A 19,955-nucleotide genomic window follows, 5' to 3' on the forward strand; every position below is an offset into this window, starting at 1 on the left:
TTTGCCAATTTGTTAAAACCTAAAACTTACCTTCCTTCCTCTAGGTGGTTAAAGAGCACCGGAAGTCCATTTTGGGGCAATTCTTTCATTTAGATTAGTTTTGGATGTTTTCACAAATTTGGAATATAGTTGGGCCAATGTCAAAATCACCTGTCTTTTTTAATGAAAATTGTCTTCCATCTTATTTTTCCTTTAATATGGGGGATTAAATAACCCCCACCCTAATAGTTTTAGACAGTGAAGGCATGTCTAGTGATCTGGTCAATCCCCTAAATACATCCATTTGAAAAAACCACAATTATGATTTAGATAATTACATCTTTCTTCCCGTCTTCCAAGCAAGATATGAATGAAAAGGTTCTCTCCATAAAATTATGAAATAACTCAGGGAGATTTGTTGTTTGGACCCCATTTCGTTAATCGACTTGCTGTTTGGACTTCTTTTTTCCAATATTGCATTTTGAACTCTCTTTTTCAGAAAAAAAAAAAAAAAAAAGTTAAATATAAATATTCAAGAGGCGAAAAAATTATTTTACCCTTTTCTAATAGGAGGATTTTTTACAACGGGTGGAGTCACTACTTATGGTGGTGGGGATCATCAATGTTGAAACTTCCATTGATTTAGTGGATCAAGATTTCCATAAATTTACATAAACCCTAAATATGATTCAAATAGTTAACAGTATGAATTCCAATTATAAACAATACCATCCATTAAAGAATTAATTACCTGTAAGTGGAGGTCTTTTATGTGATTGGGCATTAATTTTTTTTTTTCTGTTGCAAGCATGACAGTGGGAATGGGAATATTTTGGTGATCAAATAGAGTTTAAAAAAACACCACTCATACATGATACATCCAATTTGCTTTTCAAGATGTCGGTTTTATAAAGCTTGAAGAAGTTTTGCCCACACCATTAAATTTTTTCTCTCTACTCAACAACTAACTTCAAATTAACCTCCAAATGTCTCTCAAGCATCATCCTCCTCTCTCTCTCTAAACAAAATCAATTCCTTATTCTTCTACAAAAAAAAGTACTCCAATCAAATTAAATTCCTTCAAAGAATGATATTCCGGAGATCAAGTGATTAGGGTTTGTAAGAAAGAGGGTGAGCTAAGAAAGAAGAAGAAGATGAGTTAAATAAATTATGGAGTCCAAAATGCAATATTAATTGTATAAGGGTAAACTGGAGATTATTTAAAGTATAATTTTAGAGACGGAATATTCTCGGGTGATTCCGCCAAAAGGGAGTCCAACATACAACACTGGAAAAAGGGAGTCCACACAGGAAGTCAATTATACGAAAGGGGTCCAAACAACAAATCTCCCAATAACTAATATATCCAGTTTCTCTTAATTTTCAGATTGTTAATTTCTATATTGGTACCAAAAGCCAAAAGCTAGAGACGAAACCACAATTTTTATTAGGGAGAGATCGAACCATTCTAGTCATAAAATTATTACTAGAAATTTATATACAAATAGGTCATATAGATTAAACACAAATATCAATTTTATTCAAAGCTACTAAAATCAATTACGTAATTAACTTGTAACGGGATAGAAGGAGGGAGAGGGAGAGAGAGAGAGAGAGAGTTTCTCTAATATATATCCGCTTTCTAAATTACGATTTGAGAGACAACTGATTTTGGGTAATGAAAGATCAAAGTTTGGATGCATTCAGTTGATTTCTCTTCACAATTAAAATCAATATGAATTGACAATTAAAAACTTAGAAATAATAGAAACTCGAAACAAAAGCAATTGAAACTTCAAATATAGATAGTTAGCATCTTGGATTGTAGAAATTAGGAAGTAAGATTAGGTCATTCTATGTTAGGGATTTATGTTGGGGTCAGGGCTGGGCCTAGGCAACCCAGGCGCTCGCCTAGGGCCCCTAATTTATATAACATAATATATATAGATATTATTATTATATTATATGTATTGTAAATATACATCAAGTTTGTTTGAGTATGGAGTTAGTAAAGTAGCATTAAAACACCCTAGTTAATAAGAAATTTAAGAGACGTAACATTAAAACTTGATTAACTAGTAACTACCCATGGAAGCTTAAAAGAGACTTTAATAAACGAACAAAAATCAAGTTAGATACATATTCTTATAATTTAGTATCTGCTCTTTCTAATTTTTCTTCACACAAATTACATAGAGGTAAAGTTTTTTTGTTCATTTAGTTTTTCTTTGTTTCTCATTTAGATTGTTATGGCTCCAAGAAAGTATTTATGCAGTTCTGAAAGAAAGAAAAATAAATTAGATCAAGATTTAGTTAAATCACAAACGAGAGTTATGGATAAATTCGTGAAGAAAAAACAACCGAAGAGTAATAACCGAAATGAAGTGTTGGTTGATGATGATAGTTTGATTGATGATGAAAATGTGAATGTGATTAGTGATTTTGCATCGAAAAATGCAAGAAGAACGGTGTTTAAGTAGTATTAGTTTTCTTTATAATTTTAACAATTATAAATTTCGTTAAAATAATGTCAACTTTTCTATATTTTCGACTTAAAGTGTAGAGACCCTGTCCAAACATTCGTCTAGGGCCCCCCAAAAGTCAGGGCCGGTACTGGTTGGGGTTAAGTTTTGGGTTGGGACAATTGGGTTAAGAGGTAAAGGGAGGGGCTAATAGAGTTTAAAGGATAGATGGGAAAGGATCTCATGTCATTAGATGGGCAATTTTAAGCTTTGGGAGATGCTACAATGACTTAGAGGGTGACTTAGAGGATGACATAATGACGTTGAGTACACTTCAAAACACTAAAAGACAAAGTTTTTTCAAAGTTTGACTATCGTGGGGACCGCTTTTATTTTCAAGTGAAGAAACATGTCATCCTCTAAGTACCAAATTCTAAGTCACTCTATTATTTCCCTTTTAAGGGATGGGGGCCATGGCTCCTCCAAGCCTACACATACATACTCCCCGCCAAAAGCTTTTTCAATCTCTAACAAAACATATTTTGAGAGACACAGATGGTTTCAATAAAAAAAGAGTGTCAAAAGCTGGGAGTAGAGGAAGGGTTAAAAACACCTCCCAAAACAAAATAGTTGAAGAATATAAAAATAAAAAAACGGAGTTCGGTTTTCTCCTCCTGCCCCCAGCTAGGATTCATCTGTCTAATTGTACAAGGGGTTTGGTTATTCATAATTGTCGTCCAACCTTTGACTTTTTACATTTAAAATGTTTTATCTTTAGTTCAATGGTCTCTTTTCTTTTTTCCTTTCTTTATTCATAATCTGTCTAAATGTTTTGAACTTGGCAAATGTTTTATCTTTAGTCAAGTGTTTAGGCTGTTTATTTGTATTTATTAGAAGTGATCTACGAGGGGTTTCTTTGCTACGTTTCAACAGAAAAAAAACATGGGTTTCTTTACTGGGTTTAGGAATTTGTTGTGCCTTTGTAATTTGGCTTCAGCTTCCTTTTATCTTTATTGGGTGTCTCATCAAGGATATGTATTGCTTCCTTTTATCTTTATTGGGTGTCTCATCAAGGATATGTATTATTTTGTGATGCTCTATATCTAAGCAGTTATCGATATTGTTTCAGTTTGAGGTTCCAGAAACTCACACAAAAAACTTTAACATTTACTAAGCTTGAACATTAACTTATAGCTCAGTCTTCGGACACTCTCTCAAGCGATGGGGAAGTATCTCAATTTGCTGGCAATACTTTATTAAACGTTGTATATTTTCAGTAAAAATTTAAAACCGGAATAACAATGTCATTTTTATTTTTTCTTATCATAATATAGTTGCTTATAGCGAAAGTTACATAACTCAATAGATATTACTGAAAAATATTGTAGTCAAAATTGAGTCATTGATGTTCTACATCTTATGACAGGGGTACAATAAACTAGATTTTCGAGTATCTTACATGTATAATTCGATTTCGATACTTTCTTACAAACTCCAAGAACCAGTGAACATAGTCTTTTTTTTTGTTGCAACATTGAAAATATTATTTGTTTAAGAAGTCCAATTTCAATGAGTATATAGTCCAAAACTACAAAAAAAAAAAAAAATTTAATAATAAAAAAAAAGTTACATGTCTCAAATTCTCTTTGCATCTAAGGAAATTACAAAATACTTTTTTTTTTGTGCATGATAACATATTCCTCACTATAAAATTTGGGGCAGTCCCCACAAGAAAAAGGGAGGGTAATTTAAAAACTCAGAATTTAGGGTATAATAGAAAACCAAGCCCAAATCTAAATAGTATCTGAAAAAAAAAATCTATTTTGTGAAAGTACAATAATTTTGTAAATTTCTAAACAAATTCGTTTTTACTCAAAATAATTTTACAAAAATGTTTCGCATTTTGTCTTTTGCATGTGACAAACACAGACTGACACTAACATTTTGGCTAAAACATTTTTCGATTTGTCTTGTAAAGAAAAAAAATTATTTCCACATTTTTTTTTTGTTTTGCTTTTGACAGAAACATTAGACTAATGCATTTTTTTATTTGTCTTTTGCAAAAATAAAATGTTATGCATGTTATCCTTTGTATTTAACAAATCTATTAATGGACAAATAATATTTTGGCTAATGCATTGTATATGTTGTTAGCAACATAAATATGTATGTTGTCAACATTTTATAACAAATCAGGATATTATTGTATATGTTATCAACAGTTTATGACAACACAATTATACATGTTTTCAATAGTTTATAACAAAATATTTATTTATGTTGTCAACATATATAGAATGGTAAAAAGGGGATTATGAAAAAAATATGGTTGTCTTGTTAACAATTATATACGTTGTCAACAGTTAAAAAAGTGTTAACACGTGAGTTTTTTACATCATTATTTCTAGATGGGTTTCTTTTCTTAGCAAGGTTTAGATTTTTGGCTTTTCACTCATTTTTGTAATGAAAATGTACTCCACCAAAATGAGAAGAGTAAATAAAAAACAAAACACAATGGAAAAGAACATTTATTATAGTCTACAAATTGAAATGTAGGAGCATAATTGCAGTCTTAATAATTGTACCTTTAAATTAGAACTCTTTGGCTTGTGTATTTATTTAGTGCATTATTCTATGAGTAAATTTTTTCGATGAAGAAAGTCCAAAAGTTAATTAACTTATTAGCAAAAAATACATTAAGTTTGAAACGAGGGACTATCACGTCTCTCACATAATTTTTAAGTGGTGTTTGTCTTTTTTGTTGTCTAAATCAACTCTCATTTCTGAATTTTAGTACTACTTTGAAATCTAACTTATAAGAGCATCTCCAATGCGAAACTAATAAAACTCTAATTAACCAGTCTGGATACTCAATTGAGATTATCTATCTTCCATGACACTATTTTATTCATAAGACATCTCCGATGCAAGGCTCAAAAACTTATAGATAGTTTTTTTTACTTAATATTGTGTAGACAGTCAGTCATAGAAATAATTCTTCTATGCGAACTACGATCTACGTTAGTCGTTACAAGACTGATACATCACGATAACTCCCTAAGTTAAACCAATAATAAAAGAGGTCTAAAGCCAAGCAACATGAAAGATGACTACAACCCGACAAACTTATTACTGTACATTATTTATATCTTTAATGAACTCATTCAATAACCATGAGTTTCACTCCATTTCAATTAAATTTGGGACTTTCAAAATCTTGATGTTTATGTCAACACTATCAGTAGTAATATTATTAATGTCGTTAATTTTTTCAGAACTGACTGGGGAATCAACCCACCCGAATTCTGACTCGGTAGTTAGCACCTAATTAATACATTTTAGTTACTTCCAGTCCCAATGTCATCACCAACAGAATACAGTTGTACTTTAGCTAATTAATACCCGGCAAAAATCTCTCAATTAAAATATCCAAAAAAATGAATTGATTTCTTTATTCACCCTTCATTATAGAATAAACCAAATCTCACCCGTTCATTTTAATATCAAAGTTGACGGTGGAAAACATCCAACAGTTAAAAAGCAATGTGTTTGTTCACCCGCAGGTGAACAAACTAAAATTAAAAAATAAAAATTGAAAGGAACGGCGGAGCGCGTAGTTGTATACAACTTAACGCGTTTTATGCGGTGTTTGTGTCTCCCACTAATAATTTTGAGAATAATGGCATTATCGTAATTATAAATAATCTCAAGGTCATTTATAATTGTGACGACATTTTTGGACAATAATACTCAGATTGAGTGGTTCATTTTTCATTTACAATCACAGGGGGATTTTACTCAACTATCAAACCCTAGTTTCTCGATCACCTGGATTTGTTCCGAAAAATTCGAAGGTAAATATTCCCCTTTTTATGGTCTTCATGCATCTGTTTGATCTTTGTTAGAAGCTTGTTAAAGCTCTTTAATGGCTTAAAATCCGTGATTTTTAAGCTGAAATTTGTGTTTTCTGCACTATTTTAGCTGGTTTTGGTGTGATTTGATGATAAAGGTCATCATTTGGGAGAGATTTGTGTAGTTCTTGAGCTGATTTCAGTGATTTTACATGAGTTTGATCTTAGTTGACTAAGAGATGAACTGGTTTTGATGATCCATTTGTTGCTAAAGTTCTGAACTTGGTGGAATAGAAACCCTATATTCTCGGATTAACTATCTCATTAATAGATCTCGTAGAAAATTTCTGTTAGGAATTTCTATATTTAGAAAATCTAATCTCAAATTTCCATGAAGAAAATCAACACGAAATGTCTTTTTCCTTTTCTAGTCTCCTTGTTCTTTTCGTTCTTGATCTATCAAATTTCCGCTGCGAATGATTCTTATGTTCCACTTGATAACAACCTTTTGAATTGTGGTTCCACCTCGGAAGCACAAGATATTGATGGTCGGACATGGGAAGGCGATAATGGTTCTAAATTTGCAGCGGCTGAAGCAAATACATTAACGTCTCGTGCTGCTACTCAAGATCCTTCTGTTGCTGAAGTTCCTTACATGACTGCTCGAATTTTCCGATCTGAATTTACTTACAGTATTCCTGTTGGTTCTGGTCGGAAGTTCGTTCGTCTCCATTTCTATCCGTCGTTTTATGCTGGTCTTAATGCGTCTAATGCCATCTTTTCGGTTACCGCTGGTTCTTATACACTTCTTAGAAACTTCAGTGTGGCACAGACTACTGCAGCTCTGAATTACGCCTTCATTGTCAAAGAGTTTTCGATCAACATAGAGAGCGGTAGAGTTAACCTAACATTCACCCCATCGTCAAAGTACTCAAATTCGTTTGCGTTTGTGAATGGGATTGAGGTAATTTCAATGCCGAGTATCTATGATTCAAATTCGATTACTGGTGTTAATATTGTTGGTTTAGATTCTCCTTTCTTCATTGATAATACTACTGTACTTGAGAAAGTTGTAAGGTTAAATGTGGGTGGAAATGAGATCTCTCCTGTTGCTGATACTGGGTTGTTTCGATCTTGGTCTGATGATTCGTCTTATGTATTTGGGGCACAGTTCGGTGTTACAGACTCTGCTAGCCCAAACAAGACAATTACGTACCCTTCAGGCATGCCTCCATATGTTGCACCAACAGATGTTTACAAAACTGCTCGACTAATGGGACCGGATGAAAATGTTAACGTGAATTTCAATTTGACTTGGCTTTTTACGATTGACCCAGGTTTCTTCTACCTTGTTAGGCTTCATTTCTGTGAGTTTCAGCCAGGTATAACCAAGATCAATCAGAGGGTGTTTAATATCTACCTCAACAACCAGACTGCCTTTGATGCAGCTGATGTGATTGCATGGACAGGAGATGGAATTCCTACATATAAGGATTTTGTTGTGGGCCCTCCTCGAGGAAGTACCCAGCAGGATTTATGGCTCGAATTACATCCGAATACTGCCTCCAAGTCTAATTTTTATAATGCTATCTTAAATGGGTTGGAGATCTTTAAAGTAAATGATACTACTGGAAACCTTGCTGGACCAAACCCAATTCCTGCTCCTGTGCAGAAAATCATAAGACCTTCCCTTCCACCATCTAAATCTGGTAAATCAAAGAACAAAACTGGAGTTACAGCAGGAGGTGTTATCGGAGGAATTGCTGGTCTTTGTCTTCTTTGTTTCATTATTTTTGTCGTATACAAGAAGAAGAAAGGTGGGTCTAACGCCAGTGACGGGCCACCTGGGTGGCTTCCTCTGTCTCTCTATGGAAATTCACATTCTGCAGGTTCCGCGAAGACAAACACCACAGGAAGCTATGCCTCTTCGCTTCCTTCAAATCTTTGTCGGCACTTCTCATTTGCTGAGATCAAAGCTGCCACAAACAACTTCGATGAATCTTTAATCTTGGGTGTTGGTGGGTTCGGAAAAGTTTACAAGGGAGAAATCGATGGTGCAACCACTAAAGTTGCCATTAAACGTGGGAATCCTCTCTCTGACCAAGGTGTTCATGAATTCCAGACTGAAATTGAGATGCTTTCTAAACTGCGTCATCGTCATCTAGTGTCTCTGATAGGATACTGTGAAGATAACTCTGAGATGATCCTTGTTTATGATTACATGGCTTACGGAACACTTCGTGAGCACCTCTACAAGACTCAAAAACCACCTCTTCCATGGAAACAAAGGCTCGAAATCTGCATTGGAGCTGCCCGAGGGTTACACTATCTCCACACTGGTGCCAAACACACCATCATTCACCGAGACGTGAAAACCACCAACATTCTCTTAGACGAGAAATGGGTAGCAAAGGTTTCCGATTTCGGGCTATCAAAGACAGGACCTTCATTGGATCACACTCACGTCAGTACTGTCGTGAAGGGTAGTTTCGGGTATTTGGATCCCGAATACTTCAGAAGGCAACAACTAACAGAAAAATCAGATGTCTACTCCTTCGGAGTTGTCCTTTTTGAAGTCCTTTGCGCAAGGCCAGCATTAAATCCAACATTGGCAAAAGAACAAGTGAGTTTGGCGGAATGGGCTTTACATTGCCAAAAGAAGGGAATTCTCGATCAAATAACCGATCCTTACTTGAAGGGTAAAATAGCACCAGAATGCTTCAAGAAATTTGCAGAAACAGCTGAGAAATGTGTAGCTGATAATGGTACCGATCGACCAGCAATGGGTGATGTTCTCTGGAACTTAGAATTTGCACTACAATTACAGGAAAGCATGGAAGAGAGTGGAGGAATTAAATGCAGCGATATGGATAGCGAGGAAACTCCATTTACCGGGGGCAAATACGATAAGAATAAAGATCCAGATGCTTCATTTGGAAATGTAACAGATTCAAGAAGCAGTGGAATGACAATGAGTATTGGAGGAAGGAGTGTTACTAGTGAAGATTCTGATGGATTAACACCAAGTGCTGTTTTCTCACAGATCATGAACCCTAAAGGACGATGAGATATCGATATCAACAGAGTTACTTTCCCTGCCGACTGAAATCTATAAGATCTCTGTTTTGGTTTCGGTTATAAAATATTATCGAACTTATTGCTTTTCATATATTTCATTTATTAACTATATTTTCTTCTTTTTGTAAGTTGTTATTTGGGAGTGTAATAATATTCTTGTACTTCAAATTTGTAAGGATATATTTTCTATGTTTTTGGAAAATCATGCCAAATTGTAATTTGTGAAAACTCAAATTTTATTAGTCTAATACCCCTTGTCTTAATCTTAATATAATCACATTGAATTATTCCTCTTCTTGTCTTTCTATTCCAAGTCAACTATTGTACGTGGTGGGATGATAAAGGAAAATGCTAAGGAACAAAAAATTCCAGATATATTCTAGGCAGAAATCCGATGTGGCTTCTCATAATTGAAGCAAAGGTGGATAAGAATCATTTCAAGCTTCAATCACGGGAAAGTAAACCAGAGTCTGTCTGGAATTTGTTGTTTCCTAACCCTAGTGGATGATAAATTCTAGAGAGAAAGATAATGATATAGAATGAAGAGAGAGGAAGGACAAATGTGAATGAAGAGGGTTGGGTGAATATAACATGTGCAAAGATTCCAAATGGGTAGAGTTGGAGAATAGGGTGGTTGGTTTTGGACAGCTTGATTTTCTTTTTCCTTTTGGGTTTCTTATCTTTTTCTTTGAGTTATATAATGGAGGTCCACTTTATTCAAGTATGAGACTAAAGATGAGCTTGCTTTAGTCAGATCCAATCCTGCTCTCTTTCTTATTCTTTTACTTCTAACTCATCAAATCTGACTCGTGAAAGAGTCTCACTCACAATTATTTTGGACAATATCTAACTCGGTCCGAATGTTTGTTTTATAATTAGACAAATCACATTTGATGACTTGAGCACTATCCAACTTCATCTATATCTTTCTCATATCTGTTCGGCCAGCCACTTCCCTCTAATTTTCTTTTTCGCCTACTCTGAAGTCTGAACATCTGCGAACAACTGTCTGGAATCGCATTTTGTAAGCAATCATTGATATAGATATTGTTTCATAAATTAGTAAACCGTTCACAAGTACTGCTAAAATTTTCACATAGAATTCTATAACACCAACCCAAAACAAATACACATGAACTTGGGAAATTGTCACGGAACCAAATTTTTTTTGTAAATGACTTCCTCATTCACCACTTCACATACTGACTCGTCGAGTCTGATGATCGGACAAACGAATAAAGAAAACAACAATTACCATTCTTTACATAGATGGACCGCCGAACATAGCAAGTGATCTTGGGCATTGAGGTGAGCTCTGCAAATCAAGAACTTGAGCTAAAACTGTGGAGTGAAAGAATATGGAGTACCGAATCTTGGCATTCGAACTATCGAAGTAAAAGAAGAAAAGGGATGTCTGAGGTATTGTTTTTTAATTTCTGAGAGCATGAAAAATATCTCATATTTCCTTTGGCGAGTTAGTGACTTCGGTAATCTTCTTCTGAAGATCTGTTTTGCTAGCTCCGGTAAGTCTAGCTACTTGTTCTCCATCTCTAAGGAAGAAGAAGGTTGGAGTTGCTCGAATTTCTAGCGAAGAACAGACTTCCTGCAAACCCATTGGATAATATATGAGCAAGGATAAAACTTGGGCTCGTTTTGTCAGATGAACCCATATTCAATCAAAGATAAATCAAAACCAATCACAACTAAAGTATTAAGGTTCATATTTGAAAAGCTAAGGTGGTGTTTTTTTTCTCCTTATCTGAATCTGACTCGTATGTATCGTCTGAATCAAAAGTACCCAAAATCAACCCAAACTTAGTCATTCATAATAGTCAGAGTTCTTGAGTAAGATAAAAACAAACAGTCAAATCTCGCTCGAGTCAATACAGACCTCGAGTAAGATTTCAGATCTGACTTACAAAAAAACACAGTACTTTAGTTATCTTTGAAAGCAAGCTTGATTTATCTTCACTCAACTAAAACCAAATCATATCGAGGGTGTACTTGTTACTTACAGGTAGTTCATCGACATCAACTGTAAGGAATACAAGTGAAGGATATTTTTCAGAAAGTTCGCAGTAAGCTGGAGCAATAGTTCTACAGGGTTTACACCATGAGACACTGAAGTTCACTATAACCTGTTTAAAAAGAAAAGATTTCAATTCCGAAGTAAAATTTAACGGTAATCAACTCCAAGAACATCAAGAAACTGAAAATAGCAAGGTAAACCAAATAACAAGTTCGAAAACACTTACTATTTTTCCATCCTTGTTTGCTTCTGCTAAATGTTTATCCCAACTTTCTTTGGTAGATACAACCTGCACTTTTCCACCCCCAAACTCTACTTTTTGATCATCACATTCATCTTCTTCATTATACTGCAAGTTCCAATCAAGTATAGTGTTTGTCAGGAAAACAATGCATGAGATAACAAAATTACGTATTGGAAACCTGAATTTTGAATGGTTTTTGTACTGAAATTAACTAAATGAAATCATAGACTACAGCAGAGTCAGGATTCGAAACTACAGACATAAGCGGAAATTAGGTTGAAGATTTAGGAGAAAAGTAGGACTTGAAGTTGCAATTATTGGCAAGATATACATGTCAACGAGTATGTGGAAGAACTTACACTTTCCTTGCAGTTGCAAAGTCCCATTGATATTTATGTAGCAGAGCCTGATGAACACGAGAAATACAGTAGGGGCTCTGAAACATAACATTGATCAAATAATGTACATGAAACGACAAAAACAAATAAGATGGCGTTTAACTACAAGAAGGTAAATGAAAAGAAAAGATTATCTGATCTAAAATTTAACCAAATCATGTTAGTTTCATTGTCAATGAATAATTGAAACACAAAGTGGGTACCAAATCTTCCAACACCCTGAATTAGAAACTAAACACTAATTCATGTTCTGTAGAACATAAAAATCCAATCAATTTCATCAGATTTCAGAGTAATAACATGTTATGTTTACCAAATAATTCCAATATATCCATCAAATATTTAATAAACATTTAAATTCGCTAAATTTGGTAGACGGATTAGGTTAGAAAATGATGCTTATGTTTTAGGAACCTAACAAGTGAAACAGCGTAACCTCTCAGTAATGCCTAAAACCTTCAAAGTGATCCATAAATTCAGATTCAAATTCAAGGATCTAGATAAATTCATGAAGTTTTGATTTTAGAAGGAAAAAAACCTAAAATGCATGTAAAAAGCTATTAGATGCATTAATCCATGAAGTTTTCAAGAGATAAACATTTACCTTCAAATTGCGATAATTTGAAGAGACCCCACTTCACTCTACACCAAAATTCACCCAAATTACCATGAATTAGTAACCTCGACGCTGAAAATCAAACTCTAATAAGGTTTCATCTCAATGGACATTAAAGAACTTGCAAAAACAAAAAGAAATATTACCCATAATATATCAACATTACCTTAGATCTCTGTGTTGTGAAGCCAAGCAAGCAACCTATATTTCTAATTAGGAATTTATAAATTGTAAGAACCCTAGAACAAGAAATTGATCCTGATAGAAAATTTAAAAATAAAAAGTAAATTCCTTAAAAAGAAGGGTTCTCTGTGATTTTTTTTTCTTTAAAACTAATCTCGCAATAATTACACATACATCTTTTTAGTGTTTAAATTTAGAAGAGAGGTTAAGGAACTCTTGTTCAAACTATTTTAACTGAAATTAGCTTTTTTTGAACCATCAGTTACAATCTTCTTTTGGGGGATTTGACTTATCATTTACCATGACATTAGGGTATGTTTGTTTCTAATTTAAACCTGAAACCAATGGAAATGTATATTTGATAAAAAAAAAATGATTTCCATTGTAGTACACGTGTATGCACCAGGTCTTCGTAAACAATCTTTGAAAAATTGTCACAACTTAAACTTAAAAGGCCTACAATTTTATAGAAATAAAATCACAAACAAAAAAGAAATTAATTTATTTCTATAAATTTCATACGGTTCCATGAAAAATAAATGCTACCAGACACAATCTTAGTCTTCATATAAGTTGTGACGATCTCATCCTCATGAAACCCTTGTGGATGGCAACAAGGTGGATTTCGGACGAGTCCTATATCCAATTCCCTTATGTTAGTAAAAAATAATAGTTCTTCCCTCTTAATAACATGGTTATATCCTTTTACTCGCCCCACGCCTTTTAGTGCAGATGGTGCAGGTCTTACGTATTTCTCTTACTCTATTAGGGGATACCTATAACTTTTTATGCACAACCAAGAATCAAAACTAGTTCTTGGACATTCTTATAACAACAATAATCACACAGTATTGAAACTAACCTTGTTGTACCCCATGCATGGTTGCGGCAAAGAAATGTGAATTAGGTCCATCTCTCGGTTTAGGTTGGTGAAGATAAAACATGTACACCTTCCTTGTCAGCTTAAGGATACAAATTTGCTGCTAGGCAAGTGATCGTTCCCTGAATATGACATTCAGTCATATTAATTATCACTAGCAAGTTAAGCTTTATATGTGGAAACCACACCCACTTACAAAAAAGAAACTACAAAAGCGTGATAAAGAGGTTTACCTGGCACACCCCGACATCCACGCAGTAATGGAGCACCACTAGCTTTCTAACCAGAGATGAAATCAAGAGCTTGTAGTGGTTCCTCTTCCGCAAGCAGCAAAACGAAATTGAAAAAGCTTAGTAATGCCCTAATAAACTTTGGTTTCATGCACACGATGACATAATACTTGTGATTACCCAAATGTTTGGATTGGTCTTCTTCTTAAACCAGTGGGAGTTTTTCCGTTGATTGATTTCCACCAGACTCCAAGAATAAACCAAAAACCGGCTAGACATTTGACTCTTTATCTCAGCACAGAGGGATGACTAGATCATGACTTAGTCGTCTTCAGGAATAACAGATTCAATTGTTGCTACATAACCATGTTGTTTCATCAATGCAGTCAAATCCTTCAGAAGATCATAAACTTCGTTTGAACTGGGATGAAATTTATCTCCTGCGACAAATAAGTTTGTCTTTGCTCCCACTGAAATCCAACTACACCCAGGCAATTTCCTCACTCCTTTTTCTCGCATTGACTTCCTAACTGTGTTAACCCCATCCCAGTTCTTAGATGCAGCATATATATTCGAAAGAAGCACGTATGGTGAAGAATTTTGAGGTTCCAACGCCATAAGTTTCTCAGCTGCCCACTGTCCCCTCACTTCATCCCCGTGTTTTCTACAAGCAGCAAGTAATGTGGCAAAAATACCAGCATCAGGTTCAAATGGCAGGTCATGAATGAACTTTTCTGCTTCTTTGAGATGGCCACCACGCCCGAGGAGATCAATCATGCAGGCAAAATGATCTACTCTTGGTTGGATCCCATAATAATTTGTCATAAGATCGAAAAATTCACGACCTTTTGATAGCATTCCTCCGTGACTACAGGCAGTGAGAACACCAAGGAATGTGATATCATCAGGTTCCACATTTGCGTTCTTCATCTGATAAAAAATTCTGAGTGCATCTCCTGCGTACCCATTTTTGGCAAATCCAACGATCATTGAGTTCCACGATATAGCATCTATTTTACTGTACATTTCGGTAAAAACTTGACTTGAGCTCTCAATATCCCCACATTTGGCATACATATCCACAAGAGAACTACATGTATATTCATCTAAGTCGAGACCTATATGGAAAATTAGACAATGGACCTCTCTTCCATCTTGAAGAGCAGCTGAACCAGAACAAGCGCTTAAGACACTGGTAAAAGTGGCTTGATCGGGTACGGCGTCATCACTACGCATTTCCTTGAAAAAGTGAAGAGCTTCCTCACTATAACCGTTCTGAGCATGCCCTGAAATCATACAAGTCCATAAAACTGCACTTCTTCGCTTGGGGAACTCCAAGAACAGCTTATTTGCATCTTCACTGCTTGAAGCATTTAGATACATTCCCAAGAGAGAGACACCCAAGAAGACATCATCATGTAAAACTCCGGATTTTGACGTATAACAATGCACCTGCCTCCCCAAATTCAATCTCGAAGATTCATCACATGCAGCCAAGATGCTTGGAAAGGTGAACTTTGATGGCTTCAATCCTTTTCCCTGCATTTCTTGAAACAGATTTAAAGCTTCATCCATGTCATTGTGCTGAACGAATCCTGCAATCAAAGCATTCGTGGAGACAACAGTCTGTACAGGCATCTGTTTATGTACCTTATTTGCAGCTCTCATGTCTCCGCATTTCGCATACATATCAACCAAGGAACTTCCACCGTAGATATTGATGTCAAGACCCAATTTGAGTGAGAAACAATGCACCTCTTTTCCTTGTTCAATTGCTTGAAGGTTTGCACAACCATTAAGTATACTAGACAAAGAAACTTCATCAGGCACAAACCCATCAGATCTCATCAGCTGAAACATTTTAAAAGCCTCATCCATGTGTTCTTCGTGCACATACCCAACAATAATGGCATTCCATGAAACATTATCTCTCTCTGGAATGAGTTCAAATTGGCATCTCGCATCTTTTAAATCACCACTTTTTGCATACATGTCGACCAATGCATTTCCGACAAACAAATTTAAGTCCAAGTTGTTCTTGATTATGAATGAATGAAGTTGCCTACCCATTTCTAAGCTTTCCAAACAAGCAATTGCAGTTAGAACACTGGTGTAGGTAAATTCATCAGGTCTTAGGCCAGAACTCCTCATTCGGAAGAAAATTTCCATGACTTTGTTAGGCTGGCCATTCTTTGCATAGCCTTTTAACATAGCATTCCATAACACAATATTCCTAACATCTACTGCATCAAAAACTTCTCTTGCCGCATCAATTATCTGACATTTCGAGTACATATTGATTAATGAACTTCCAACGTAAAAATTAGAATCTAACCCAAGTTTGATAGCTTCCGTGTGAACCTGCTTCCCCTGATCAAGAGCCGAAAGATTGGCAATGGCAGTTAAAACACTTGCTAATGTAGATCGTGTAGGTTTAACACAAGCTAGATTCATGTTCCGAAAGAAATTGATAGATTTTTCTTCAAATCCATTTTTAGCATGACCCGAAATCAATACATTCCAAGCCACCACACTAGGATTGGGCATTTGAGCAAACAAATTGATTGCATCATCTAACCTTCCTAGACTTACACAAGCACTAATTACTGTAACGAATGCAACATGATCCGGCCTACCACCTACTCTTTGCATTTCTTTAAACAATTCGAGAGCTTCTTCTGGAAAACCAACTCGAACATAACCAGCAATCATGGATGTCCATGAAATTGTATCAGGTCCGTCAACTCCATCAAATACTTTCCTAGCATCAACTAAGCAGTCACATTTAGCATACATATCAATCAAAGAACCTTCACAGAAGGAATTCAATGAAAAACCCGTCTTAATCACGTCTGAATGAACTCTCCTACCAAGACGAAGATCAGTCAATTTTGCACAAGCAGAAAAAACCAAAGCAAATGTGAACTGATTCGGCATTGTATCAGAATTCCTCATTAAGCCAAACACCCTTACAACCTCTTCTGGCAAACCGAACCTTGAATACATAGACAAGACTGAATTCCAAGAAGACCCATCTCTCTTATCAAGTCTATTGAACGCATTCCAAGCAAAATCAATAACACCACATTTTGCATATAAATCAACAATAGTATTTCCTAACTTTCCTTCTAATCCAATCCCAAATTTCTCTGTCTGGGCATGGATAATTTTGCAGGTTTTTGCAGCTTGAGCTTGTCTTTGAGGCATTTTGTCGAACACATTACACGATTCAACTAATTTGCATTCTTGTAGACAAGTATTTAAGAGATGGTTATAGATTTGATAATGGGTATCTGAAATTAACTGAAACTTTTGATTTAGGTCACCAAATCCTTCACTAGTATGGGTAGAGAAACTGAGCCCATGAAAGTAATATGGGTTCAGCTTATGTAAGCTTCTTATTCGAATTCGAGGATTCATTGAATGGAATCTCTGATTTGCTAAGCTATGATCATCATTCCTTGCTCAATCTCATCAAAAACTCCCTTACAATTTAATTCCTTCTCTCGCTAAACCTATTCTCTCTTCTCACTGCTCAAGGTTTTCAGAACACTCGGTTCATTTGGGGGGGACTTTTAAATCCTGAGTGAAGGCGGGAAGAAGTTTAGGTCAATAGGTTAGCAGTTGGATGGTCTTGTGTTAATTATGAGTGAGTAATAATGGGGCACAACTAGGCTAAATTTTAGAAATACCTGTTGAACAAAGATATCTTAAGAGGTCAACATTTGGTAGCCCAAGTAGTTCCAAAGTGTTTACATAAACTCCAGAATGCCTTGGAGGTTCAGGTTCGAATCTCAAGAGAAGGTGGAATTTTTTGTTATTTGAATTGAGATTATTAGGATATAAATGATGTAGTTAGGATTCAGGTCATAATTTAAGCTGACTTATGGTATAGGAAGAACACTATTTAGTAAAGACAATGCCTTAGAAAGGTCGATTTATGTATTTGCTCTTCTTTTACTAAATTAGTTTGGAGAGGGCGTTATAAGGATCATTTAATAAATAGTGCCAAAATAGAAGGACTTAGATAAAAATTAATAATAAATCTAATATTTTATTCACTTGTAGTTTTTCTCACATAAACAACCAAAACCCTAATATCGTCACTACTATCAACATCACCATTAGTATTAAAAAACTTGCAAAGTTTACCATCACTATAGTCTTAGTTTCGAGCTTTTAATGATGCCTCAAGATCTCATGGATGAGGAACCACCGTTAATGAAGGAGGCAACCTACATCAAGAAAGAAGATTCATTTGACTTAAACGTAGACATCGACTTAAACGAAACCATCGACTTAAACAAGGACATCGACTTAAACGAAGTTATCGACTTAAACAAAGACATTTGTAATGAAGATAATATGTCTCTGGTAAAGAAATATCATTTTCTTGTCTTCCTCTATGGTTAAACAAACGTTTTAGGGTTTTAGGTCGTTTATTTCGTAAAGAATTTTCGGTTGGATCGACTGAAAAAGACAACAAATTTCGGTAGGGTCGGCTGAAAAAGACAACAAACTTCGGTCGGTCCCGCTGAAAATAGTAATAAATTTCGACTGAGATGGCTGAAATTAGACTATTTTTTCAACCGCTCTGGAATTTTCAGTTGGTATTCATGGATTTTTATTTATGCTAAGCGAAATTTCTTTTATGTAAATGTCGCTTATATATTTTTCGAGTTACATCCTTGTTTGTATTCTTCATTGCAATATTGATACTTGAAATCTTCAAATGTTACTTTAATTAGTGTTAAAAGTTAAAACCCTAAAAATCTATGGAGAAATCAAGCAATAGCAAGAATTACAAACTCTCTATGGAGATGAGTGTTGTGTTAGTTGAAGGAGTTGAAGGAGTTGAAGGAGATGTCCTTCGACCAAGGTGACAATGCGAACAATTTGTCGGATAGGACAATTGATGTGGAAGATCATCAAGTCCGATTGATTTAGGGATCGTAGAGTTGTAGCTAGAGACCAACTACGATCGTCGAATTACGAAGTAATTCGCGGCTAACTTCGATCGGATCCTACAACGGGTTACACATAAGAGTGACAAATTGATCTAGGATATGACTAGTGGGAGTGAGATATAATCATGGGAGTGTCCCATAAACATATCTCATAGGCCTAAAAAGGAATTAGGCAAAGATAGTACAAAAAGGCCAAAAACAGGGTTTTTGGGCCTAGACCGGTTCGGGTACTTCTAGGACTCGGATTGGGCTGAATTTTGGAGGGTTAGTTGCTGATATAATAAAAATTATATCTGCCAATTTTCGTGGTGTTTGGGCACCTCCTCCTTAGGGAATTGAGAAAATATCAATAGTTGCTATTTTCGACTATTTCCCTAAATCTTATTCTAAAGGGTGTTTTAGGAAACCTAAAAGGAGGTGGATTCTTATTAGGGTTCTATATAAACACTCTTAGGGCAGAGAATAAGGTGTGGAATTTCTCTCTAAGCTTTCTTACTCTACCACATCAAGTAGAGAGGAGAAAGTGAGCTAATTCCCATTACTATCAATCTAGTCAAAGAAGAAGGTGTTCTTCTTTTCCAACCACCATTGGTGTGCTAGCTATACAACAAGGTGGGAGATCAAATTGATTGCTCGTGTCCCAAGTAGAGGAGCTACACTTGAAGCTCTTGGTCTTCTCATAAGCAATTGGAAAGGTTCGAGGGAAAACTAGCGAATAAGGTAATTATCTTTCTAGTTTTAATTAATGATTATCATAGGTTTATGCATGTGATCCTGGGAATACTAGTGTAGACATTAGATGTCTTAATTCCGCTATAAACACTAGTAGAAGGGTATAAAACCCAACAGTGGCGTCAGAGCCTCTTGCAATCCTATCTTATCTAAGTTTTGGACCAATTCCATGCTTTTCTAGATAGATTATTGTGTTTAAAAGTGTTTAAAACACAAAATTTTTGATTAATTTTGAATAAGATTCAAGTATTTGTCAAAAGATTTCAAAATTTGTTCTTGAAAAGAATTTCAAAACCTAAAATTTTG

At 35.2% G+C, this 19,955-nt stretch overlaps 3 protein-coding genes across 3 annotated transcripts; 1 reads left to right on the forward strand and 2 right to left on the reverse strand.

The window, feature by feature from the left end:
* Positions 1–6,218: 6,218 nt before the first annotated feature.
* On the forward strand, positions 6,219–9,657 carry FER (Malectin/receptor-like protein kinase family protein). The gene is made up of 2 exons (XM_086655053.1): positions 6,219–6,295; positions 6,423–9,657. The coding sequence occupies exon 2, from the start codon at positions 6,684–6,686 to the stop codon at positions 9,357–9,359; it is 2,676 nt and encodes an 891-aa protein (XP_086511179.1). The 5' UTR covers positions 6,219–6,295; positions 6,423–6,683; the 3' UTR covers positions 9,360–9,657.
* Positions 9,658–10,826: 1,169 nt separating this feature from the next.
* On the reverse strand, positions 10,827–12,029 carry LOC147568651 (thioredoxin H4-1-like). The gene is made up of 4 exons (XM_086660620.1): positions 12,003–12,029; positions 11,626–11,748; positions 11,386–11,508; positions 10,827–10,973 (listed from the first exon to the last, which is right to left on the reverse strand). The coding sequence occupies exons 1-4, from the start codon at positions 12,027–12,029 to the stop codon at positions 10,827–10,829; spliced, it is 420 nt and encodes a 139-aa protein (XP_086516746.1).
* Positions 12,030–12,658: 629 nt separating this feature from the next.
* LOC147568652 (Pentatricopeptide repeat (PPR) superfamily protein) lies at positions 12,659–17,668 on the reverse strand. Its single transcript, XM_086655050.1, has 4 exons — positions 13,954–17,668; positions 13,703–13,842; positions 12,824–12,866; positions 12,659–12,729 (listed from the first exon to the last, which is right to left on the reverse strand). Exon 1 carries the CDS (start codon positions 17,368–17,370, stop codon positions 14,272–14,274), a length of 3,099 nt encoding a protein of 1,032 aa, XP_086511176.1. The 5' UTR covers positions 17,371–17,668; the 3' UTR covers positions 12,659–12,729; positions 12,824–12,866; positions 13,703–13,842; positions 13,954–14,271.
* Between the last annotated feature and the right edge of the window lie 2,287 nt (positions 17,669–19,955).

Source organism: Eschscholzia californica, unplaced genomic scaffold, assembly GCF_041429995.1.
Source record: "Eschscholzia californica isolate CP2 unplaced genomic scaffold, dmEscCali1.0.p SCAF_1, whole genome shotgun sequence".
In the NCBI taxonomy this organism is placed as follows: Eukaryota; Viridiplantae; Streptophyta; class Magnoliopsida; order Ranunculales; family Papaveraceae; genus Eschscholzia; species Eschscholzia californica.